Source organism: Sinohyriopsis cumingii, chromosome 18 (genome assembly GCF_028554795.1).
Source record: "Sinohyriopsis cumingii isolate HCF-2022 chromosome 18, ASM2855479v2, whole genome shotgun sequence".
NCBI lineage: Eukaryota > Metazoa > Mollusca > Bivalvia > Unionida > Unionidae > Sinohyriopsis > Sinohyriopsis cumingii.
The window spans coordinates 41,763,233-41,786,484 of NC_142978.1; the positions used below are offsets into that span (position 1 = coordinate 41,763,233).

At 34.4% G+C, this 23,252-nt stretch overlaps 2 protein-coding genes across 2 annotated transcripts in view; one reads left to right on the forward strand and one right to left on the reverse strand.

The window, feature by feature from the left end:
* LOC149776485 (uncharacterized) overlaps positions 1-23,252 on the reverse strand; it is a 150,238-nt gene that overhangs the window by 49,095 nt on the left and 77,891 nt on the right. The window lies entirely within an intron of this gene.
* On the forward strand, positions 151-21,460 carry LOC149776487 (arylsulfatase J-like). Its single transcript, XM_089940917.1, has 14 exons — positions 151-325; positions 2,343-2,454; positions 6,148-6,199; positions 8,681-8,784; positions 9,853-9,959; positions 10,804-10,865; positions 11,206-11,307; positions 12,060-12,123; positions 14,018-14,115; positions 14,730-14,866; positions 16,310-16,368; positions 16,970-17,093; positions 20,036-20,208; positions 21,195-21,460. Exons 1-14 carry the CDS (start codon positions 214-216, stop codon positions 21,365-21,367), a joined length of 1,479 nt encoding a protein of 492 aa, XP_089797043.1. The 5' UTR covers positions 151-213; the 3' UTR covers positions 21,368-21,460.

The following is a 23,252-nucleotide window of genomic DNA, read 5'->3' on the forward strand; positions in this document are numbered from 1 at the left end:
AGTTTCCGATCCTCGAATGAAGATAATGTACGCGTGCCACCTATTGACTGGGACAGAGTTGACTGAACCTATATTAAGATTATGTCCCCGTCCCAAATATTGACCGAAAACAGTTAATGATATATATATATAACACTTGTTCATTGGAAACTTAGCTAGCACGCTCAAGGCAAGCAAGGGTTCGACGTGTGTTAGTGCATTAAGAACAGTAATATGGAGATGACTCGGGTCTTAATCTGTCTTTGGATTTGTCTGTGCTGCTGCAACTTTCATGGCGTGAAAGGGGCCCAACCAAACATTTTATTCATTGTTGCAGATGATTTCGGTCAGTCATTTACCTATTGATATGTCTATCTGTCTCGATGTATTTCTCTTCTCTCTCTCTCTCTCTCTCTCTCTCTCTCTCTCTCTCTCTCTCTCTCTGTGTTCTAGACATGTTTTATGTCACTTTAAAAGCGCATTATACATAATATGCACAAAAAAGTATTGTTTTAAAACTCCCGCAGAAAGGGTGTTAAGGGTCAATGACATGGCGCCCAGTTATACTGTTATAGAGGGGCATACAATATAAATGGATGGAAGGACCAGTGAGTGTGTGAATTTATCATCATGGTTCGTAGTTTGAAACACACAATGACTGCATTGTTTGATATAACTTTTGATTATTTGGTAATTTTTCCAAGGAATCAATATTTTTAATTTAAGAAGAAAAAGAACACGAAAGAATTATAAAACTAAAGTACAAGTCAGAGTTCATTTAGGCGTTTAGTACCGACTCTTTCTGTAATGGGTGCAAGTTTTCAGTGTTGATTGCACATGTATATAAATGAGATTCTTCGCATTATTTCGATCCTCGTGTATCCTTATTCCTTGGCACGTCACATTATATAAACACTCCGAGAAATACATACCGCAAAATCAATATTAAAAAACGTGGACATTTTCGGAATAGGTCAACCTAAAGGCTGGATCCAGTACAAGCCTGATTGAATGTCCCGCATTGTGACGTCATAATGAAAGATGTACTTCTTGAAAAATTAGTAGGACATTTTTATTTATATTAATAGACACGACGTCCTCTTTTCTTGACCCATTTTAATACCTGGCTACCATTGTAAAAGTCAAAAGCGATCGACAATATTTTTAATGACATCTAGCGTGAAAATAATCCAATAATCTGGATATTAATATACACTTTCGTTAAAACACTCTGGCATAAATTTTAGAACAACAATTAATATTTCATTTAATCTGAGTAAATGCACCAAAATGATCACGCTGACACGCTTTAATCGGCCATACAGATGTCTTCGTTTTAATAACTGAATTATTTTTCCTTAAAAAGATCATTTTATAGATACCGTCGTTTCTTCGTTCGAGGATTACCAAACTTTGCAACAAATACAGAAAGTGTGTGTGTGTGTGTGTGTGTGTGTGTGTGTTTACATGCCGCATTTCAGTAGTCCTCGTTTAAATTAGCTGTTCTGAATATCAAAACATGTCAATCATTATTAGTTCCGAACTTAAAATATAAGATAATATATGCAAAGTTGAAATTGTAACGAGCCAGAATAAGTGATACCTGTAACAAACAAAGACAACTACGGAAAGAATAAAAAATAACAAATAACAAATATATATCACGCATTATATGGCTGAATTTAATATTTACACTTAATTACATAAATGAAGCATAACATTTCCTTCTACCTTGCAATGAATAAAATAATTTGGCTACACTAATGAATTAATTAAAATAATAAATTCCAAATCCAGCCGCAGTTCCGCCAAACAGGCAAATTCACAAGTCTAAAATTAACTAATACACCCTACTAACAGGAAACCAGACACCGACGTGTGACATAGAACCCCACGAGACTGTAAAAAACGTAATTTCAAGATTCGGTTTATCTTAACAATCTCTATCCTTCATATAATCAGTACGCCTATACACCTAGGGTCACTTATAAAATCGTTACAGACGATGATTTGACATTAGGCGAGGTTGCCACTGACGAACCCACTTACGAATTTGCCTCTACCTGGATTTCATCTTTAAAACTTTAGATATTCATCCCAAATGTGGAATAAGTGTGCGCTATCAAGTTTTCATGAGTTATCTCTTTGAAAAGATAATTATGGTTTCCTCTCCCACATCATGAAATTAAACCCTAACCTCACACATATTACAGGCGATTTCTACAACATAATATCCAAGGGGTCTGAATGAAGCATCTTATCATTTCCCTCAGATGAAAAAGCGAGAGAGTGTGAAATTATGGCCAAAGCGTCTGTAACTGTTAATGCATGATTGTGTTTAAAGAAACAAAATTGATTTTCAGGTTGGAATGATGTGGGCTTCCATAATCCTGGGATGCTCACTCCGAACATCGACAAGCTGGCTAATGAAGGGGTAATCCTCAATCACTCATATGTTGAGCCCCTCTGTACCCCGTAAGTATTATCATCACTGAAGAGAGAAGGGATGGATAGAACACAGAAACAGAGAAACAGAGATGCGCTTTGAAATATTTAAGTATCTTTTTAACCAGGAAGAGAAAAATGAAGCAAAAATGCAAAAATCAGAGAATTGTTCTTGGTCTCTACATGGTATAGTTTTATACTGTGTGGCTATCTTCTTTTCCCCGTATTAATTGTTATATGACTATTCGTTTCTTTGTGCGCGCGCGCACGTGTATCTGTGTGTGTGTGTGTGTGTGTGTGTGTGTGTGTGTGTGTGTGTGAGGGTTAATGACCATCCGTCCTTAGTCTGTTCTTTTCTCGGTTTATCAAGCTTTAAGTTTCGTTTCTTCAATGGATTTATATATCTTATATTAATTGGTTAAAACTCATCACGACTTGCATTGTAGTATCTTAAAGGCCATGCAACAATGGGTAAAATCTCTCCAGGCCTTGCTCTATAATAATGTAAAGGATTGGAGCAATGAATAAAATGTCTTCAGGCCTTGCACTCTAGTGTCTCATACGACATGGAACAATTGGTGAACTGTCATCAGGCCTTGCACTTTAGAATCTTGAAGAACATTGAACAATGGGTAAAATGTCATCAGGCCTTGCATTCTAGTATTTTAAAAGTCATGTAATAATGGATAAAAAGAAATCAGGCCTTCCATTGTTGCATCCTCTTGGACATGGAACAATGGGCAAAACGAATTCAGCCGTTTATTGTTGTATCTTAAAGGACATGAAACAATGGGTAAAATCTGACCAGGCGTTTCATTCTTGTATCTTAAAGGACATAAAATAATGGGTAAAATGTCACCCGGCCTTGCACTGTTGTATCTTAAAGGACACGGAACAACGGATAAAATGTCACCCGGCCTTGCATTGTTGTACCTCAACGGACATGGAACAATGGATAAAATGTCATCATTCCATACACTCTAGTATCTTAAAAGATATCGAACAACTCGGGTTATTTCAAAGTAGTACAAAAGCCAAAAACATTTCTTTTTTAAATTCACCTATTTAGTATTTATTTGACGTTTTTTAAACAGATTTTGAAGACAAGTGGAGAGACGTAAGCAATGCTGAGTTAATATTCAACATCAGGTGTTTAATAATCTGAACGTGTTTAAAAAATAAATGTATATCTATGGATAAATCGTATTCAGAGTTTGTTCTTCTATGAATCGATTGTATTCAGAGTTTGTTGTTTCTATATGAAGATTGTATGGACAGAAATTATTCAGATTTGTTGTTTCTATGGATTCATTGTAATCAGAGTTTGTGTTTATGTGCATACATTTTATTCAGAGTTTGTGTTTCTATCGATACATTGTGTGGCGTTTGGTAGGGTTGGGGTGGAGTGCTCCCAATATATTATTTAAATTACTGTGGAAGTCCCACCCAGGCTCGATTTTGTAGGAAGTGAAATTAACGATAGAGAGAGGTAAGGCACCGAGCCCCTAGCCAGCATTGCCGACAGTTAAATTATTGAGAACACAAACGTGAAATTCAAAGGAATAACAATTTAATACAATTCAATATTCAAATGATAATCATTTCCTAATCACTCTTCTTCCTCTTGACCAAGTGATAGTCTATTGTATCCTGTGATTTATAGTGTGAGATCGTTTTTCCACCTGTCATTGTTTTCTATTCATCTGTATCTCTCCTATCCCGACAATTCCTTCTCTCCTTCCGACTTCTCTTCTAACTCCTTCTTCTTGACTGCTCCTTCACCAATTTTTCCTCAACGACTCCTTTTCCTCCTCCTGCTTTTGAATCTGCTCTCCTACTATCCTTCGAGTCACAATCGACTTCTCAACCAGTCTCTATTCCGTCTTTCTCCTAGAGACTCGGGACTTAACCACATCGGAAGTCTGTCCTCATAAAGCTTCCTTTACGAAGTTTTGTATTTCCTTAGAAATTCCTAAGTCTTTCCGCCAATTCACAAGTGGCTTCCAGGAGGTATTGCTACAACTTCTTGCCAAGGTGTTTCACAATGACTGAGGTTTCTGGTCTAAATTACTCAGTTAAATTCGGGTTGAAATGGTGACCACACCCTCTCTCAATTCCTATTGGATATCTATTCTACCCTGTTCTATTCAACTTAGCAGACAATGCTCCGGACGTCTGTCAGCGTGGGGATATTTAAGACGCCAATAAGGGTCTTGAACAAAGCTTTCAACGTCCACTAGTGATTTGTGGCACCCAACAAGCTGGGCTTTTTTAACAATTACGAACAGGACCACTATAGCCGTGGGGTATAACGTATATACATGTCTTCTAACAAAATTCCTTTGTTCTTGACTTACGTAATTGCGGGCAGGCAACGTGACACATTGTAATCAAAGCTTCTGTTTGTATGGATATTCAGAGTTTGTGTTGTTGTTTTTCTATGGATGCATTGTATTCACAGTTGGTGATTTAAAGAATAGATTGTAAACAGTTTGTGTTTCGAGTTTCTATAGATAGAGTTTAACCAGAGTTTGTGTTCCTATGAATATATTTCACTCAGAGTGTGTGTTTCTATTGATAGATCGTAATCATAATTCGTGTTTCGTTGAACAGATTGTACTAAGAATTTGTGTTTCTATGGATGGATTGGTATCAGTATTTGTGTTGCAGAAAGATTGTAATCAGAATTAATTTATTTATGGATAGATTATAATCACAGTTTGTGTTTATATGGATAGATTTTAATCAGAGTTTGTGTTTTTATGGATAGATTGTAATCGGAGTTTGTGTTTATATGGATAGATTGTAATCCTAGTTTGTGTTTCTATGGATATATTGTAATCCGATTTTGTATTTCTATAGATAGATTGTAATCAGAGGTTGTGTTTCTATTGATATATTGTAATCATAGTTTGTGTTGTGTTTCTATAGATAGATTGTAATCAGAGTTTATGTTTCTATGGATATATTGTAATCAGAGTTTGTAATTAGATCATGCACACCAGTTTGTACGAAGGATATAAAATGTTGTTAGAAATTGGGAGCTAAAGTATATCTAGGGCAATAAGGACAATTCCCAGTCGAGACAACAAATATTAAGAAAATCAAAGTTATCTATAGAATAAAATAAACGTTAGTATTGTGTAAAATACATATGTCACTTTCTTTGACAATATAATTCAATAAATGTTAATATTGCTATTAATTCGTATAGTAGAACAGGACGTTGTGGGGTGGGGTGGGTAGGGGTGGAATGATTCTCACGTACCAATTTACTATTTTGGCAGTCATTTGACTATTCACTGCAGATGAAGTTGCAAAACCTTTTGTACTGCAAAGACCTGCATTAAAGCAGGCATAATTATAGCTTATCTTCACTAGAGTTATTTGCTATTGTAACAATTTTTATGCCTGTATGTTAGACATTTTGACTCTTCCAAGATTTTCATCCTTCAGGAAATTATCTATAAATAGACTTACAATAGTCACGGCCCATAAAGGAAATTACCCATAAATATACATACATAATAGTTATACAGAATTAAAATAGTCATTTCCCATAAAGGAAATTACCTATAAATAAGATACATAATAGTCATACAGAGTTACAATAGTCACGACCAATAAAGGAATATAAAATGCACAGAGAATTTACGGTTTTCTTGCTACGCCGCCAGTAATAAGACAGAGAATGTGCAACTTATCAAAATATATTTTATTCAGGTCCAGACACGCCTTTATGACAGGCGTTTATCCATACAAGTCCGGAATGCAGGTAGGTCGCAATCTTTTCAAAGTGGAACAAATATTGTTACGTGATCATTCCCCCAAAAATTAAAACAATTCAATAGAAAATTAACATAACATCCCACTGACGATTTGCAACCCGTCAAAGCACGCTCACAAAAAAATAGAAATTACATCTGGTTGCATTATTTTTTCCTTGGAAATTATGCAGAAATGTTTATTTCTCCATCGACACGCATATTACTGACTCAGTGAAGGAGAAAGTGAAAAATGTAATGCATATGATTATCAAACAGACTCGCATCCTCTCTGCAGGTTGATAAATTATTCGACGAGTATCATAAATTCGATATTAAATCATTACCCATTTGAGATTCTGTTTATCACACTGTTTTTATTTTAATGGAAGTAGTTTTTTAGTTTCGAGCGAAAGAAGAACAAATAATTTATTTTATACTGGCTCAGATGATAGTCTCAGACGCTGGTTAAATTAATAATTGGCAGTTATATAACCAGTAACATTTAAAACTAGATGCTATCTGCAAATTATAACTCAAAGAGCAACCGTTCTTCTAAAGCAATAGAACATTTGACACATATAACGTCATCGGACAGAAAGGTAATAGGTTAGTCAAGCCATATACATCTGTTTGGATGAGAATGTTTCCATTAAGCGTTAAAGTTGATGGATATTTATGTGAGGGATGATCACTGGATGCAGAAATTCTAGATATACTCTAATGCATTTGTGATCGGATACTTGCAATATAGATATAGAGACATAAGAAACACTAGCTCATTGGAGCTATTTTACAGCGTAAAAATGTGTTGGTTTGATAACATTGTTAATTGGGAGACAGGGGTATGTACATATCCCTTTATAAACAGAGGTGACTTTATTTATTCCTGTAAGTTAACATTTAAACCACGCTTATCATAGGGTGGGGTACTTGTAACAGGCCCACCCCAGCGCACTCTCTTTTTCCCAATCAGTTCGAAAAATGGCCTCCAAAATGTTGATAGTAATTGTTTTAAAAAAGTTCCAGAACGCAGGGTAAGGAAAATTCCTACGGTCGCTGCCAAATAGTAAACAGAAAAATAAGCAAGAATTTTTTCGGCTTTTTTTTACCAACCACAATCACATAAACATGCTGTCATATCGCACATATTAAACTGCACACGCTATATCTAAAGTGTACCGACTATGTAACATTTTCTGGTATATACCTAGGAAACAAGAGATGTAATATCGATTAATTCATAATGTAGACAATAAGTCATTTCGAGTTGGGCAGTAAGTGTTGGTTACACAAAAGAGGACTGCCTTTTAAACCAACTCCTGGTACGCATATCCTAAAAACGTAATCATGTATTGTGATCTTTGCGATATGACGTCAGTATTTTTCTCACTATGTATTGCGGCGTTATGAACTCATGGAACGATTGGACGTAAAATAATATGGCAGCGACCTTTGCCTACAATAAATACTAGAGAAAAAATACACATTCTTGTTCACTTTTAATAAGCGCAAAGAAAACAACAAAGTCAAGGAAAGGTAGATGAAACTATCGGAGACTTTTTTTTTAAGCAATTACGCCCTGCCATAAATTAGCTGAGTAAGATTTGTATTGTAGAAAACTGGTGTGATCTCGATAATGTTTGCACTACGTGGATATCAACAACCACCTTATTCTTTTCCTTGTACGTTTCATAAGAGGAATCTACGATTTTCATTTTTGTACAAAAGGGATAAACTTTTCTGTACTCATTCAATTTTTTTTTTTTTTGATAACTCGACACAGGGTACTGACAACGTACTTACAATTAGCGACATGGTACTGACAATTAGCGACAGGGTTCCATTCTCTTCTGCATAATGACCTTAGTGACTTGTTGATAGGATGTTTATCAGTTTGTAATACAAGACAATATTTTACCCGTTAGTAATACAAGACAGTGTTTTATCCATTAGTAATACAAGACAATATTCACCAGTCAATGGATGATTGCGTGATTTGAGGTTTTATAACCCACAGATATGTAAAAACTGTATAACAAAAATTAGAAAGTTAAATGCTTCAACGTTTTACATACGAATTTTGTGAGGAAAACTCTACTTCTTGTAATTAAACTTTTAAATTCTGATTCACGTAAATTTTATCCATGTAATTGTTTACGATATATTCAGGTTTTTATTGTTCGATTGCTTCAATTTTCTGTATGTTGTTTTAGATTACAGTTTAGTTTCTTTTATTAATATATACGAGATAATTATAAATAGAATATACGTTTTATTATTGTCGTCAAGTAAATTATTAAAGTTAATCATATTTTGTTACTCTTTGTCGGTAATATATAGAATATATTGTACATTGCTAATTGGCTGTAAATAACGTTATCTATGTCTACATCCTAAACAATTTTAGTATTTTAAAAAATAGATATTTCTCTTCTTTCTTTGTATCTCTGTCGTATTTAAAAAGCAATCATCGTTCGATGTCGTTGTAGCACTTGGTCATCCTTCCAGAGCAGCCATATTGCTCGCCACTCGACCTAACATTCCTTCCACAGAAGCTGAAGCAATTAGGGTATGCCACCCATATGATTGGAAAGTAAGTAGTCAGGGAATCAAGTTATTGTATAGTGATATAATTGGAGGGTACAATTTTATGGGATGTAGGAGTCACACCACAGTTAATCTCATTGTTCATCGGTTTAAACTTATGATTTGCAATATTTACAGCACATGAGATAGGGCGACAAGTTCTCACAATTTGGTAAAATCCATCGGCCTCTTCACTATAATGTACGTAACCCTTTGCACGTTATTTCATCATTTCGAACAGCCATGTTGTTCACCGCTAAACTTAACATTCCTACCACGTAAGCTAAAGCAACTGCGATATGACACCCATATAATCGGAAAGTAAGTGGTCAGCAAGAGTAATTACTAAGAGCGTTACGAATAAATATTTGACTATGAAATGATATTAGATTAAGAACCATTTTATTCTTTTAGTTTTATTATCTGTAACCTCGGCAGGTGGTTAGAGGCCTCTCAACGGAAACTATAAAGAAATGTTTCTCTCTGTTCTACGTCCACATCGTTGTTTTACTTGGGATGTGTATTACTACAGAAACATAGGACCAGCTTAAAACGAAATCCTATGCACGCTGGAAAAGTGATAATTGAAATTAAACTTGCACATGGATATCTAGAAGGACACGTGATTCGAATGGATTTAAACTTGCATGTGATACGGAGAGAGTTACAACGTTGATTATTTTATATGGCCTATTTCTATTTGTAGTACAAAATATGAGACGGAACTAAAATTAAAACTAAAATTAACAATCAGTTATGGTCATTTATATTTGACAAAGCTCGTCATCCTATACAGTTCTTAACTATTTATTTGACAAGGTTCTTCATCCCATTACGTTTTTAACTTAGTTTGAAGTCAATTGTCCAATAAATTGGGGTGGAGATGGGGACGAGTGGGAATTTCGTTCAAGTTCTTTACCCTTATAGTGCAAATCAATAATACAATAAACTGACAGACAAAAGCCGAACCATGGTACACAGATAGGAACCATTTCGAAAGAATAAGAAAATCCTTTTAGTATGCCAGCAGCGTAGAACCATCTATACAAAATTATTAGATTCTTTTCCTATTTAGGTGGCATCTTGGGATGTGCAAATGGGAGTGTACTCCAACCTACCGCGGTTTTGACACCTTCCTCGGATATTACCAGGGTCAGGAGGATTACTACAATAAAACTATACGTATGTATCTTACCTTTCCACAGCTAGACCTTATTGTATAAACGCATTTGTAACAGTGTACAGACGTGTCTAAAGCAAATTATCAAGTCTTAAATACGGACAGATGTTTTACGCTGATGTGTCAGTAGCCTTCAGTGTGATAATTTGCCAACAGTCTTCGTATATGGAAATGCTATAATCCAGAATGTCCTTCAATAAATTCACAATAATTCCAAAATAGTGACTGAGTCCTAAAGTCAATGAGCACTTTGTAATTCCAATTAATACTTAAACAGTTAAATCCTCTCAAGGAATAACTGAACACAACTACAAGGCGCTTTCCACTACACAACTGTAAAAATTAGAATGTATAATTCTGATGTAAACAACCTTTTTATCTCGCACTTGTCCTATGTCGACTACCCATTTTCTCAACGGAAATATAGATATATATAACAGTCAGTCAGAATACAGAATATTGCAATTCGCGAAGGCCCCAGAAAGTATCATAGTGACGCACTATATTTGCTAGTAAAATCATCCCGAAATGTCCGCGACACTGTTAACGATTTGGGGTACAGGATGGTAACAAGATGTTCTCAAGGTAAAGAAAATTTGTTATTTATATTTTCTGCAATGAACCTTTTAGTCCTGCTTTAAATGAAATCACATTGTATTATATATGAGTGACGATTATTAGAATCTGAGCACAAATTTCTTAATCTGGAGGGAACTATAGATGAAAGCTTTTCATAAATGATTTAGTCATATACACTAGCTGGAAAACTTTCTATGTAACCTCTTATATCATATATAATACAGTCTGTGTTATTTAGCAATACGATCATTATTCTTTCCTTTTCAGTGGGTGGTCTTGACTTTCGGGATGGCAAAGAGGTTGTCAAGGGAGACATGACATATTCTCCGGTAACAAAGAATACACTTTGTACATATACATACTGCTTTCCCTGTCTCAGTGTATTGAACGAGTTTTGATCATTAAAATATTGACTTTTTTGTGAATAAGAAAAAGCGTACATGTATTGTAACAAACTACATTGATTATTTTGACGTCAATAGTCCCTGTAGGAATTTGTTCTATAACAGAAATGTTCTTTTCCTGATGAGCAACCTAAATAATGTTCTGTTGAATTTTTGATTTTCCCATAATGCGCTCAGATGGTTCAAATTATTATCTCTTCATACTGATGAGAAGAGAGCTAATTTATCTTTATTTGTCATCCCCACTGCATCTAAATTATTTCAGATTACCTATGCCACAAGAGCCGATCTTCTTATATCCAAGCACAACAAAAGCCAACCGATGTTCCTGTACTTACCATTTCAGTCTGTTCACGAGCCAATACAGGTGGGTTCGTTGTTCACTTTGGTAGATCTTTAGCGTTGTAAATAATTGCGGCGACCAGAGAGAGTGAGCCAAGCTGCGTGACACCACCTTTAATTGCGCATATTATGGAATATGGGGATCGTTGACGGTGTGCAGTGTGCAAACCGTTTGATGAGAACAAGAGAAATGTTTGATCCAGTGTATTCAAAGAATTTCCTGTATGTTCAGGGAAAGGTTTGTACGCGCAGTTTGATGCAAGATCTTAAACTCGTTATTGATACATGATAGATTACGAAGGGCACAATACCTGAATTTTTAGATTGAAAGACAACTGAATTCAAGCCACGCGTGCAGTTTAAATGTTTTGAGCACACAAATTGCACACGTCAAATCAGAACAAAATGTCAGATGAAGCGGAAATACCTGCTTATTTGACTCTTCTTCACAGATGTTATTTTATTGGTCTATGCTCATTCTGCAAACGATACATTGTTTTAATCGATATATTTTATTCTCATTTTATAGCTTTCATACTTCAACAACAACGTAAAAAGAAAAAAGAAGAATTATTGGTTGATAATAAGTATGTAATTTAGAACATAAATTATTTACTTCTGTCAAACAAGTACATATTACTTAAGCTTGAATTTGTGTTTAACATTATATATATATATATATATATATATATATATATATATATATATATATATATATATATATATATATATATATATATATATATATATAATCTTTGTTTTGTAACTATACTCAAGGTTCCGGAGAAATACGAAGATTTGTATCCAAACGTCAAAACGGAAGGAAGGCGCAAGTATTCAGGTGATGATTACACAATTTATATTTGAAGGCGTAAAGTCAGTCATAAATATCACCCTGTTTATTTTGAGGCGTAAGATCAGACAAAAATATTGCCCTGTTCATTTGGAGGCCTAAGGTCAGACATAAATATTGCCCTGTACATTTCGTGCCTAAGGTCAGACAAAAATATCGCCCTGTTCATTTCGAGGCGTAAGGTCGGACAAAAATATCGCTCTGTTCATTTTGGGGCGTAAGGTCAACAATGTAGCCGTGTTCATTTGGAGGCGTAACGTCAGACACAAATGTCACCCTGTTTCATAACTCTTTAAATTGACGATATCAAAGGGTACTATGCTCAGGCTCCGTTTCCAGTAGAATGTCTCAGTTGTCACGTGAAATCTTTTTCGAATCCTGCCATCCGAGCAACCTAGGTCGGCTGTCGTGATGTATTGTTTAGGTCCAGACGTTTCGAACCCTGCAATCGATCCAGTTTTTATGTCTTGATGTATTGCATTGCTCAAGACCTTTACTATTCTGATGTTGAAATAAAGGCCTTGGACATGCTTTGCATTAGTTGTTGAAATCAAGGCATTGTACGCGCTATACATTAGTTGTTGAAATCAAGGCCTTGTACATGCTATACATTAGTTGTTGAAATCAAGGCATTGTACGTGCTATACATTAGTTGTTGAAATCAAGGAATTATACGTGCTATACATTAGTTGTTGATATCAAGGCTTTGTACGTGCTATACATTAGTTGTTGATATCAAGGATTTGTACGTGCTATACATTAGTTGCTGAAATCAAGGCCTTGTACATGCCATACATTAGTTGTTGAAATCAAGGCATTGTACGTGCTATACATTAGTTGTTGAAATCAAGGCTTTGTACATGCTATACATTAGTTGTTGAAATCAAGGCCTTGTACGCGCTATACATTAGTTGATGAAATCAAGGCATTGTACGTGCTATACATTAGTTGTTGAAATCAAGGCCTTGTGTATGCTATGCATTATTTATATCACTATGCTCGGTACGGTCGTCAATTATCTTCCCTTCAAACCTGTTCGTCTGTTGCAAATGTTCTTCTCTGTGCTTATTCGGCGAAAAACAGCATCAGAACTTAGAAAGGAAAAAAAATTTAGTGAGCGCGACGTTTTGACTTATGCAATTCAGCTTTTATATTGTTTTGTTATGGGATTCTTGATCCATTGTTGAAAGTATTGTAATTTCATTAAAAGTGTGGTAATTTCATTAAAAGTATGGTCATTTCGTCAAAAGTATGGTAATTTCATTAACTGTATGGTAATTTCTTTATGTCTAAAGTGTATTAATTTTATTTAAAAGTATGGAAATTTAATTCAAAAGTATGGTACTTTCTTTAATTTAAAGTATGGTAAATTCATTACAAATGTGGCAATTACATTAAAATCTTTGGTAATTTCATTAAAAGTGTGGTAATTTCATTAAAAGTATGTAATTTCATTAACTGTTTGGTGATTTCTTTATGTTAAAAGTGTATTAATTTTATTTAAAAGTATGGAAATTTAATTTTAAAAAATGGTACTTTCTTTAATTTAAAGTATGACAAATTCATCAAAAGTGTGGTAATTGCATTAAAATCATTGGTAAATTCATCAACAGTGTGGTAATTCCTGCATTTTAAAAGTATGGTAATTTAATTTTAATACATGCTTTTGCAGAAAATGCAATGATACATATAGTGTTCATTGACTATGTGAATTTAATTGTTTGAGTTGTCTTCAAAGCATAACTTTTAGAAAAGATCATCGACTGGGGAAAAAGAATTGTAAAAAGCTGGTATAAGAAAATACGAACAAGTGGTTTGATATCTATGTGGCTTTGGTGTAATTGACATCACGTAAAACCGACTTTTTAAAAAACTTATCCAGGAATGGTTACTGCGATGGATGAAGCAATCGGGAATATCACGGAGAGTTTGAAACGTAACGGAATGTTTGATAACACTCTCATCATCTTCACTGCAGATGTAAGAAAGAATTACTTTACTTTGACATTTTTCAATGCACACGCTGTATGTGTACTTCTTTCTATGTATTCCTTTCTTTTAAGCTTATTAATTGTACGAATTAATGTTTTTCCTGCAAACAAGATGAATTCATAAAATTAATAACATAAATGTGATAATAGGGTGGGATGCTTAACTTTTAAAAAATCTTTTATCGCATTTCTTTTTGCATGTGAAATACATTATATTATGCATGAATTGATATTTTTCAAATGATGCAAACCTTTCCGACACAAGAAACTTATTATCGATTTAGCAAGCGTCAAAAGAATTTCACAAACGTCAGCTTATTAAAATCGTGAGAGAAATACGCGTCAAAGCAAAATTCATATTCATGCTACGAACGGCATTAAAATGTTTTTGATCTTAGGTACACAAGTTAACTTACTTAGTGACGTGGAAAGAGCTGAATTTGTTAGTTTCATTCCTCTAAATTCAATAAGACCTTTTCAGTCACTGTTCTGGACGCGTAAATATACTTTCTTGCTATGCTTAATCTGCTCTGTATGTTGTATGAATGTATTCGTTACTGAGTTTAAGATGGTTAATCGTCACATATTTTATGTATATTTAAGAATGGCGGTTGGCCAACATTCTACGGGAACAACTATCCCCTACGTGGCGGAAAAACAACGGTGTATGAAGGCGGAACACGTGCTTCAGCATTCATTTACGGAGCTGGTTTGAAAAGAACCGGATATACATATGATGGGTAATTATTGGACATGGATGGTCAATGTATAGTATTTAGTAACTATTAAACTCATTGTCAAGCCACCTTATATACTTCGAAAGAAAACATTTAATTCCACAGTAAAAACAATTGTTAGCTTGTAAAGTAATCATTAAACTCCACCTTCAAACACCTTAAAGCAGGGCCCGATCAAGTCAAGTGTTGGGTGGTGGGAGTTTCCAAAATTTCAAGAGGGCTCTGACTTTCCTTGAAAGGACACCCAAAGCAAAAATCTCTTTGTCTGTTTACTCAAAGTGTGTACAATAGCCAATAAACATGCGCAAGAATAAAACGATGGTCCCATTTCAAGTGACTACATTTGTGTGTGTTTGGACATTTTTTGTGGGGGGGGACCCCTCTATTCAGCCTTGTGTTAGCCATATAAATTAATTATTAAATTCCACTGTCAAAACACCATTTCTGGCTTCTAAACAAATCATTAAAGACCATATAGGCTTCTAATGTAATCTATAATGATATATCTTTGTAAGATATTTCTTTATTATGATTTAAACTAACAGATAAATAATGATCTTTGAACATAGTCCATATACAAAACGTCAATATCAATGGGAGGAAAAATACATTTGCAATTCATTACAAACTGTACAAAACTGCCTCTGATAGTTTAATTGTAGTTGCAAAATTGTGGTGCTTTTCTTAATAGGTCATTATTTGAAATATATCTCCTTTAATTATTTGGTACAAAATATGAACCAATGTATGGGGATTTCATTAATGTCTACCAACTGATTAACATGTTAAAAACTGAATTGCTATAGAATGTGATTGCAAAAGAAACTCATCAGGCATACATTAAGATGTCTTAAAATCCATGAAACATTTGTATATTCCAACCAATATAAAACGAATACATCGCTACTCAGTGCTAAAAATGCATGACAGACCCTTACTGCCTGTTCCAGAGACCGAGTAGATAAAGAAAGTATTCTGAAGTATAAACAGTGCCATATGTGAACCAGATATATTTCTAGGAAAGGATAACTGTGCATGTTTATTTTATATGATAGCATAATAATTGTATTTAGGAGGAAAGAAAGCTTGTCCCGTTTTATCGCCAATATTAACATATACTTTCTCAATATTTGCAGTTAAAATTTGATTTTATTTTATTGGATTGTATAGAAGTGCAATCGAAACTTTCTTTTCTAAAAATGGGGGTTAGTCTAAATAGTTCCAATATAATTCACTACTGTACTAATTGAGAATACGATTTATTATTTCTATACTCTATACAAGTTTGGTCCCAGAGTTTTTGTTTCAGCAATTTCAATTTAGTTCGATACAGTTTCGGTCCTTGAATTGGTTTATTCGTGGTAAAAGCGTGAACGTTGATTAATAAAAGGGTTTGAATTTTAACAACACAAGAAACTTCACAACTGTATTATATTTTACTTTTAGACTGATTCACGCTGTTGACTGGAATCCAACACTGGTCGCAGCTGCGGGTGGACAACCTGGTAAGACAAATGGTGGTCCCCGAACCTTTCATTGATAAAAAACTTTGCAATGATATATATGACAAAGTTGATGGATACAAATACAATTCATGGTGCAATAGTGTATATGGCGCAGTAGATGAATATAAATACAGTTCATGGTGAAATAATGTGTATGACGAAGTTGATGAGCACAAATACAGTTCATGGTGCATTGATGTATATGTCGAAGTTGATGAATACAAAATAGCTTTCATGATGCAAAAGTAGGCATACAACTTACGGGATGTTTGTTTGAGTATTGCAAGGTCGCATATCTGTTAAATTGTATTAATTTATTTGTTTATTTATAAAAACTAACAACAGTCCTGCATAGAAATAGAATGGACAGAGATCCATTTGTAAAGCTTACATTAGTTCTCTATAAAATACCTTCTAACCTGACTTTGATGGTGTTTTAGACGTGATAGTGTGGATAAGATGGTCTGCAGCATAAAAATAAATGATACAGTGAAAGATAACTTATTTTACAAATTGCTAGAGGAGATAGCCCTGTTATAATATGGAAACATTTAAATAAAAACGCATATTTAGTTTATAAATTCACTGTGTTCTTTTGTAGACACTGGCATTGACGGCATAAATTTATGGGAAGAGATACGTTCAGGAGCGGAATCAAAAAGGACAGAGTTTGTCTACCATATTGATGAAGTATTGACGCTTGATGAGGGACACGAAGCAATCAGGTGAATTTACATAATACCCATGATGAGTATAGTAAACGATAGAAGACGTCGAATACAATACCCATGATGAGTAAGGTACAGGATACAATACGTCGAATACAATGCCCATCATAAGTAAGGTAAAGGATACAAGACGTGGAATACAATGCCTATGATGATTAAGATAAACGATCCAATGCGGTTCATCTATAATGCATGTAATTCCATCGAAAAACTGCACACATATTTACAATATTTAATAATTTTTCCCCAGATGATTGTGTCCGAATTCAACGTCTACTATACAGCATGAAAAGAGTATCAACACCGTTTACTTGCCGTCGGGGCTTGCAATTAATCCATACTACATGTAATTCCATTGCCAAAATTGCATACATATTTAAACTATTCAATAATTTTGTCACAATCATTATGTGTCTGAATTCAATGGGAAAAAGTAACAGCAAAATTAGGTTAAGAAAGGCGAAAGACGTGTACGGTTCATTACGTTCCAGGTTCTATGAACAGTGTCTGTACAAATTTCATACCGCTAAAATTTTCTCATATGCGTTTCCGTGTACATTTATCCATTGCAAATTTCCAATATTTAACGCTTGTACGTCTATTCGTTTGAACGACTACAGCAAGAATAATTAACAATCAACACATGCTTTCAGCGTGCATATTACTTTTATTCAGATTTTGTGAATATCGAAAAAAACGTGAAAGCTTCTATACTAATCACTGCGCAAAGTACAGAGAACGACTTGCGTTTGTGAACTTGCTTTTCCTTAACGGTAAAACATTTTTTAATGAAAAATAGGAAATTAATGACGAGTTCATAAACAAACACCATACCATTGTAAAACCCGAGAACTAAGTGTAGTAGGCCTGCGATGGTCACGAGTCACGTTTATCATTTTTTTTTAAAGCTGAACGCATTTCGAATTTCGTACCCTTTCAGTTTCCAGCTAATAAAGACAACATTATTTACCGTTCAACTGATTGCGTCTAATAACACTGCCAAGCCCAGCAAACCTCTTGGCGGCTTTTTTTTTTAAATGTTTAGTTAATTGTGAGAATCTTTTATCAACCACCGCGTTGTCTGCTGCTTGGTTCTGTATGCAGTTAAAGAAGAAACACATGTCGGCTATTGTTTGAGCAACTATTGTATACAGAATTAATTAAAGACAATCACAAAGACGACTTACTGGGTTTACTCATGGATCAGTAATAACACTTCAAGAACCTATTGAAATTGTTACATTTCAGAAGCCAAGCCATGATCGTATTAGATTTGAATTTGTACGCGAACTCTTCCTCAAAATGATAATAAACATTTTACATACTATTTCTCGTACTTTAAAAAAAAGTGTTTATCCGGGTAAGAGAAAAATACACGTACATGTATTTAAAATTTCAGGAACCACGCCACGATCGTATTATATTCGAATTCATACTCTTCCCCAAAATCATAATAAATTTTATTGCGCAAAGTGCACTTTCTTTTCCAAAACGGTAAAATATTTTTTTATAGAAAGATAGGAGAATAATAACGAATTCATAAGAAAATCCCATACACATGTAAAACCCGAGAAATAAATGCAGTAGGCCTGCAATGGTCACGAGTCACTTTTATAAAAAAAAAATGTACAGTTGAACGCATGTACAATTTCATACCCTTTCATTTACCAGCCAATAAAGCGGACATTATTTACTGGTCAAGTGGTTGCGTCTAATAACACCGCCAAACCCAGCAAACATCTTGGCGGCTTTTGTTTTTGGATGTTTATTAAACTGTGAGAATCTTTTATCAACCAACGCATTGTTTGCTGCTTGGTTGTGTATGCAGTAAAAGAACAAACACATGTTAGCTATTAATTGAGCAACGATTGTATATAGAATTGATTGAAGACAATCACAAAGACGACTTACTGACGTTACTCATGGACCAATAATAAGTAATATTTGCGATAATGTTTATTTTGGCGTAACAATTCAAGAACCTGGTGACATTGTTAAATTTCAGAAGCTACGTCACGATCGTATTATATTAAAATTCATACGCGAACTCTTCCCCAAAATGATGATAAACGTTTTACCCACTATTTCTCGTACTTAAAAAAAAGTTCTTTCCCGGTACGAGAAAAATACACATACATGTATTTAAAATTTCAGGAATCACGTCACGCCACCATCATAAATTCGATTTCATACGCGATCTCTTCCCCATAATGATAATAAATTTTATACACTAGTTCATGTACTTTGAACTACAAATATTTTTTTCATGTGCGAATGAATATACGAAATTTCGAGAGCCACGCCACGACCGCGTTATATCCGAATTCTTGTTATAGCGGGGTTAAACTGTACTATAGTCTCTAAAATAATTTATAAAGAGTGATACTGAGAATGAATATTTTGATTGAATTTGTCATATTTTGCATCTAAAATCAGTTATCAGTTTTACCAAAAATGAATGTAGAGCACAGATATCAAGGGATATACAAAAATATTTTAGACATAATATATAGGTACATCCAAGAAAGATATCACTTATTACAATAATAAGTAACAACTAGCATTTTTATTATCTTTTTAAGCCTAAACGTTCATACCACGCCCCATTCCTCGCTGTTGACGGAATATATATACTCAGTTAGATAATACAGAGGGGCCTAAATTTATATTCATTAGTTGAAATTCAACAGAGCTCAATAATAGTTTGCAATGATATCTGCTTGATGTGCTCTGCATATTGTACTAATCGTCAGCTTCAGAATGTCCATTACAAATATAGAACCATTGGATATTCTATTAACAATGTTATAACTCCACGAATGTTGCTTGAGGATGTAATGTTACAATGTGGCATACAATAATTATGTTATGATTGAAATAAAACCAAAACTGAACGCTTTTTGAAAGAAAATAATTTACATAATTGAATTTCTATATAGGGTTGGAGACTATAAACTGATACAAGGTTACCCTGGACCTTACCCCGGCTGGTACAAGCCAGATGAATTTACAGCTGACCAGAAATTTGATTACAGACATGCGGATTATCTTTGGTCCTATCAGAAAGATAATTCATCGATAGATATTGGAGCAGAACTTTTTAACGTAAAAGGTACGTTAGTATTTAAATGTTTAAGATATTCAAGATACTCTCTCTCTCTCTCTCTCTCTCTATTTCTTGTACATGAAGCATTTTACTCGAAACGTACCCTTTGTCTCCAAGATATATTCTTTATCTATTTTGTCAAGCCCCAACGGTGCCAACCGGTAGCTTTGCCGAGAATCACGTGGGTAGTATAGCCAAGTTTCTATTAAGCATAACGTTTAATATGTATGTATGTATGTATGTATGTATGTATGTATGTATTGTGGTCTCGGGTTATGTCGGTAGAATACTGGTTATTTAGTGCCGTTTAAAAGTCACGTTCCAACAATGGAATTTTTTTTCTTCAAAATGTTCCAAATAAACATAAATATGACATTTCACAAAATGTATGTATGCATGTATGTATGTATGTATTGTGGTCTCAGATCATGTCGGTAGAATAAAATCACGTTCCAACAATGCCAAAAATTCAAAGTGTTCCAAATGAACATAAATATGTATATCCGCAAGATAACACGTAAAGATGTAAAAAAAAAGTCTTTATAAGCTATATGAAAACAAGATAGCACATATAAATTCCTTAAAATACTGTGTCAACCACAATCATGAAAGAAGTCCAAGCTTTTCTCTAAGGATAAATCTTTTAAAGTCTTCTTAATGGAATTTCATTTTAGATTAAATTTTATGTAATTGTCTAAATTTAGAGATATTGCCTGTTCATAACGTAGAACAACTATTGGCAGCCTTTTCGGTTTCTTTATATTACAGTTATTACAATTGGCTGATCACGGGGTGATCATGTAATTCTAAGAACAAACGTATGATTAAAATAGGTCATCTAGACCAACTCTATTATCTGTTCAAAGGTCAACTGCAATATGGTGTCCAGTATCGTCATTCATATGTACTCTCACATTGATGTTTGTACGAATATGAGGCATATTTAGAATAGCAATCGTAACAATGCTTTATTGTGTACATAATCATTGCAGATGACCCCTATGAGCACAATAATTTGGCACGCGAACAACCTGCTTTGGTTAAGAAGATGCAGGGGATACTTGACGAGTACAGAAAACACCTTGTTCCTGCCATGCATCCCCCTAACGACAAGAAAGGAAATCCATCGAACTTTGGGGGTGTCTGGACACCCGGGTGGTGCTAATTTTGAATCCAAAGAAATAAACATTATAAATCAAAATGCGTGTGAACTTTATTACAGACTCATCATTCTTAAATCTCGCTGTTAAATCTCAATAAATACATGATCACCATACTGCATTTTTTTGTTTGTTTTTTGTTGCCAATCACTGCAGTGCACTGTAGTGTGTTTTGAATATGCTCTCCTGTGAGGGGCAGTCGTAATTTGTAGAGTGATACCAGTACTTTTGTCTGTTACATTTTGGTTTTTGGTAATAAAATACTTTATTGGAACAAACTCCCGATTTTCTTCTCAGTCTTATTAACGCATGTCCTTGCTATTTGGAATGCATCAGATGCAGAGGCATCCATCAAATTAAGGTCCGAAAAGTGTAACGGTCATCCAAATGTGTTCATCATCACTCATTAAGCTTTCAAATGAAATAAAAGAATTAATTTTGTATCAATATAGTGGTCAGGTTCACTTAAAAGGGTTTAGTCTGCAGAATTGTTCCATAGAATCGCTTTCTTCTCAATCGTGTCTGTCTGGCTTAGGAATTTCGAGAATTCTTGAGGAACTGTTTGCCATGTTGACAATTCTTTTAAATTTAGCGTATTTATGCTACTCTCAAAGAAGACAAAATCTGTATTTAAAGAAACAATATACCAGAGACGACATTCAATTTATAATTTATCGTATGTGTTTCTAGTAATTGTTTCAAAACTTGAAGAAAGATGATCTATCCATACTCTTCGTAAGTTGTCAAGAACTTATAGTTTAACTGAATTACAAAACTGGAAACGAAACTTTTAATGATATCGTAATGCAATCAAATCAAGAGTATCTCGAAGGTAATAGAGCTCTTCTGTTTTATTTGTTTAACATGAATTTAAGATGCGACAATTTCTTCATTTTACCAACGACTGTTGAAGCCAGTACGTTCAAATAATATTCTGTGTTGCATTTACTGGGTATATGATTGGCACTATTTTCGTTGATGGCCAAGAAACTGTAACCCCATGTTAATATGACTTTCCGTTTTGGAAGGGTAAGAATACCAACAAATTTAAGATGGCTCCCGTTGGAGCTATACTAGATGAGATTGGCACCATTTTCATTTAGAACCAAACTAAAACATCATAAGTCATTTAATGAAAGCATAATGTCGAGCGGCGATCTTGGAGAAGCATAATTATTTTCGAGATTTCCATTCTGGCTACCATATTGAAATCAGATCGGCACCATTTTTATTTATGACCAACTAAAACTAATAAGTCTTTAAATGATAACCCTAAATGAACATGGACGGACCTATTAACCTGATATGTCTGTTATGGTGCGCAATATGAAGCAGGGTACATTTGATACTAGTTTCGGATCCTTGTATGAATATAATGGACGCGTCCCAGCTATTGATCAGGGTACAATTGCTTGAACCTAGATTAAAGATAATAGACGAGTCCCAACTATTGACCAGGGTAAACAGGGGTTCACATGTTGTTGAGGACTCAGATCTTAAGCTAAACTGGAACTCCTATAGAGGACTGTCCTAAACCGGGACCTGGTTTCTTCCATGCACAGATAGCATTGTTTCACTCAAAGTCACAGCTTTATTTTTGTATAGATTTTATTATTCTTCGTCGTCTCAACGGACTAGCTGTTTTGCCTGAATGTAATTGCTGCACACTTTAGGACCTAATTTGTTTTGAGTCTGACATCAAAATGAATCTCACTATATTGGAAATCATTGTACTGCTTGTAATATAAGATGCTGTGTTGCTAATATTTTTGCCAATAAAGTTCGTACTTTGTTTGATAAACGGTATTTGGTTTCTTTGCTCTGCTATATAAGTTATCACTCATAATAGTGTAATATCTGGCTATGATATTTAAGCTTGGTAATATGTGG

What these genes read in the sequence shown, in the direction of transcription:
- LOC149776487 (XM_089940917.1), top strand. Translation starts at nt 214, where the DNA reads ATGGAGATGACTCGGGTCTTAATCTGTCTTTGGATTTGTCTGTGCTGC. An exon ending in CATACAAGTCCGGAATGCAG is followed by an intron (nt 6,200 to 8,680) that starts GTAGGTCGCAAT and finishes ATGTCGTTGTAG; the next exon opens with CACTTGGTCATCCTTCCAGA. An exon ending in GAGACATGACATATTCTCCG is followed by an intron (nt 10,866 to 11,205) that starts GTAACAAAGAAT and finishes AAATTATTTCAG; the next exon opens with ATTACCTATGCCACAAGAGC.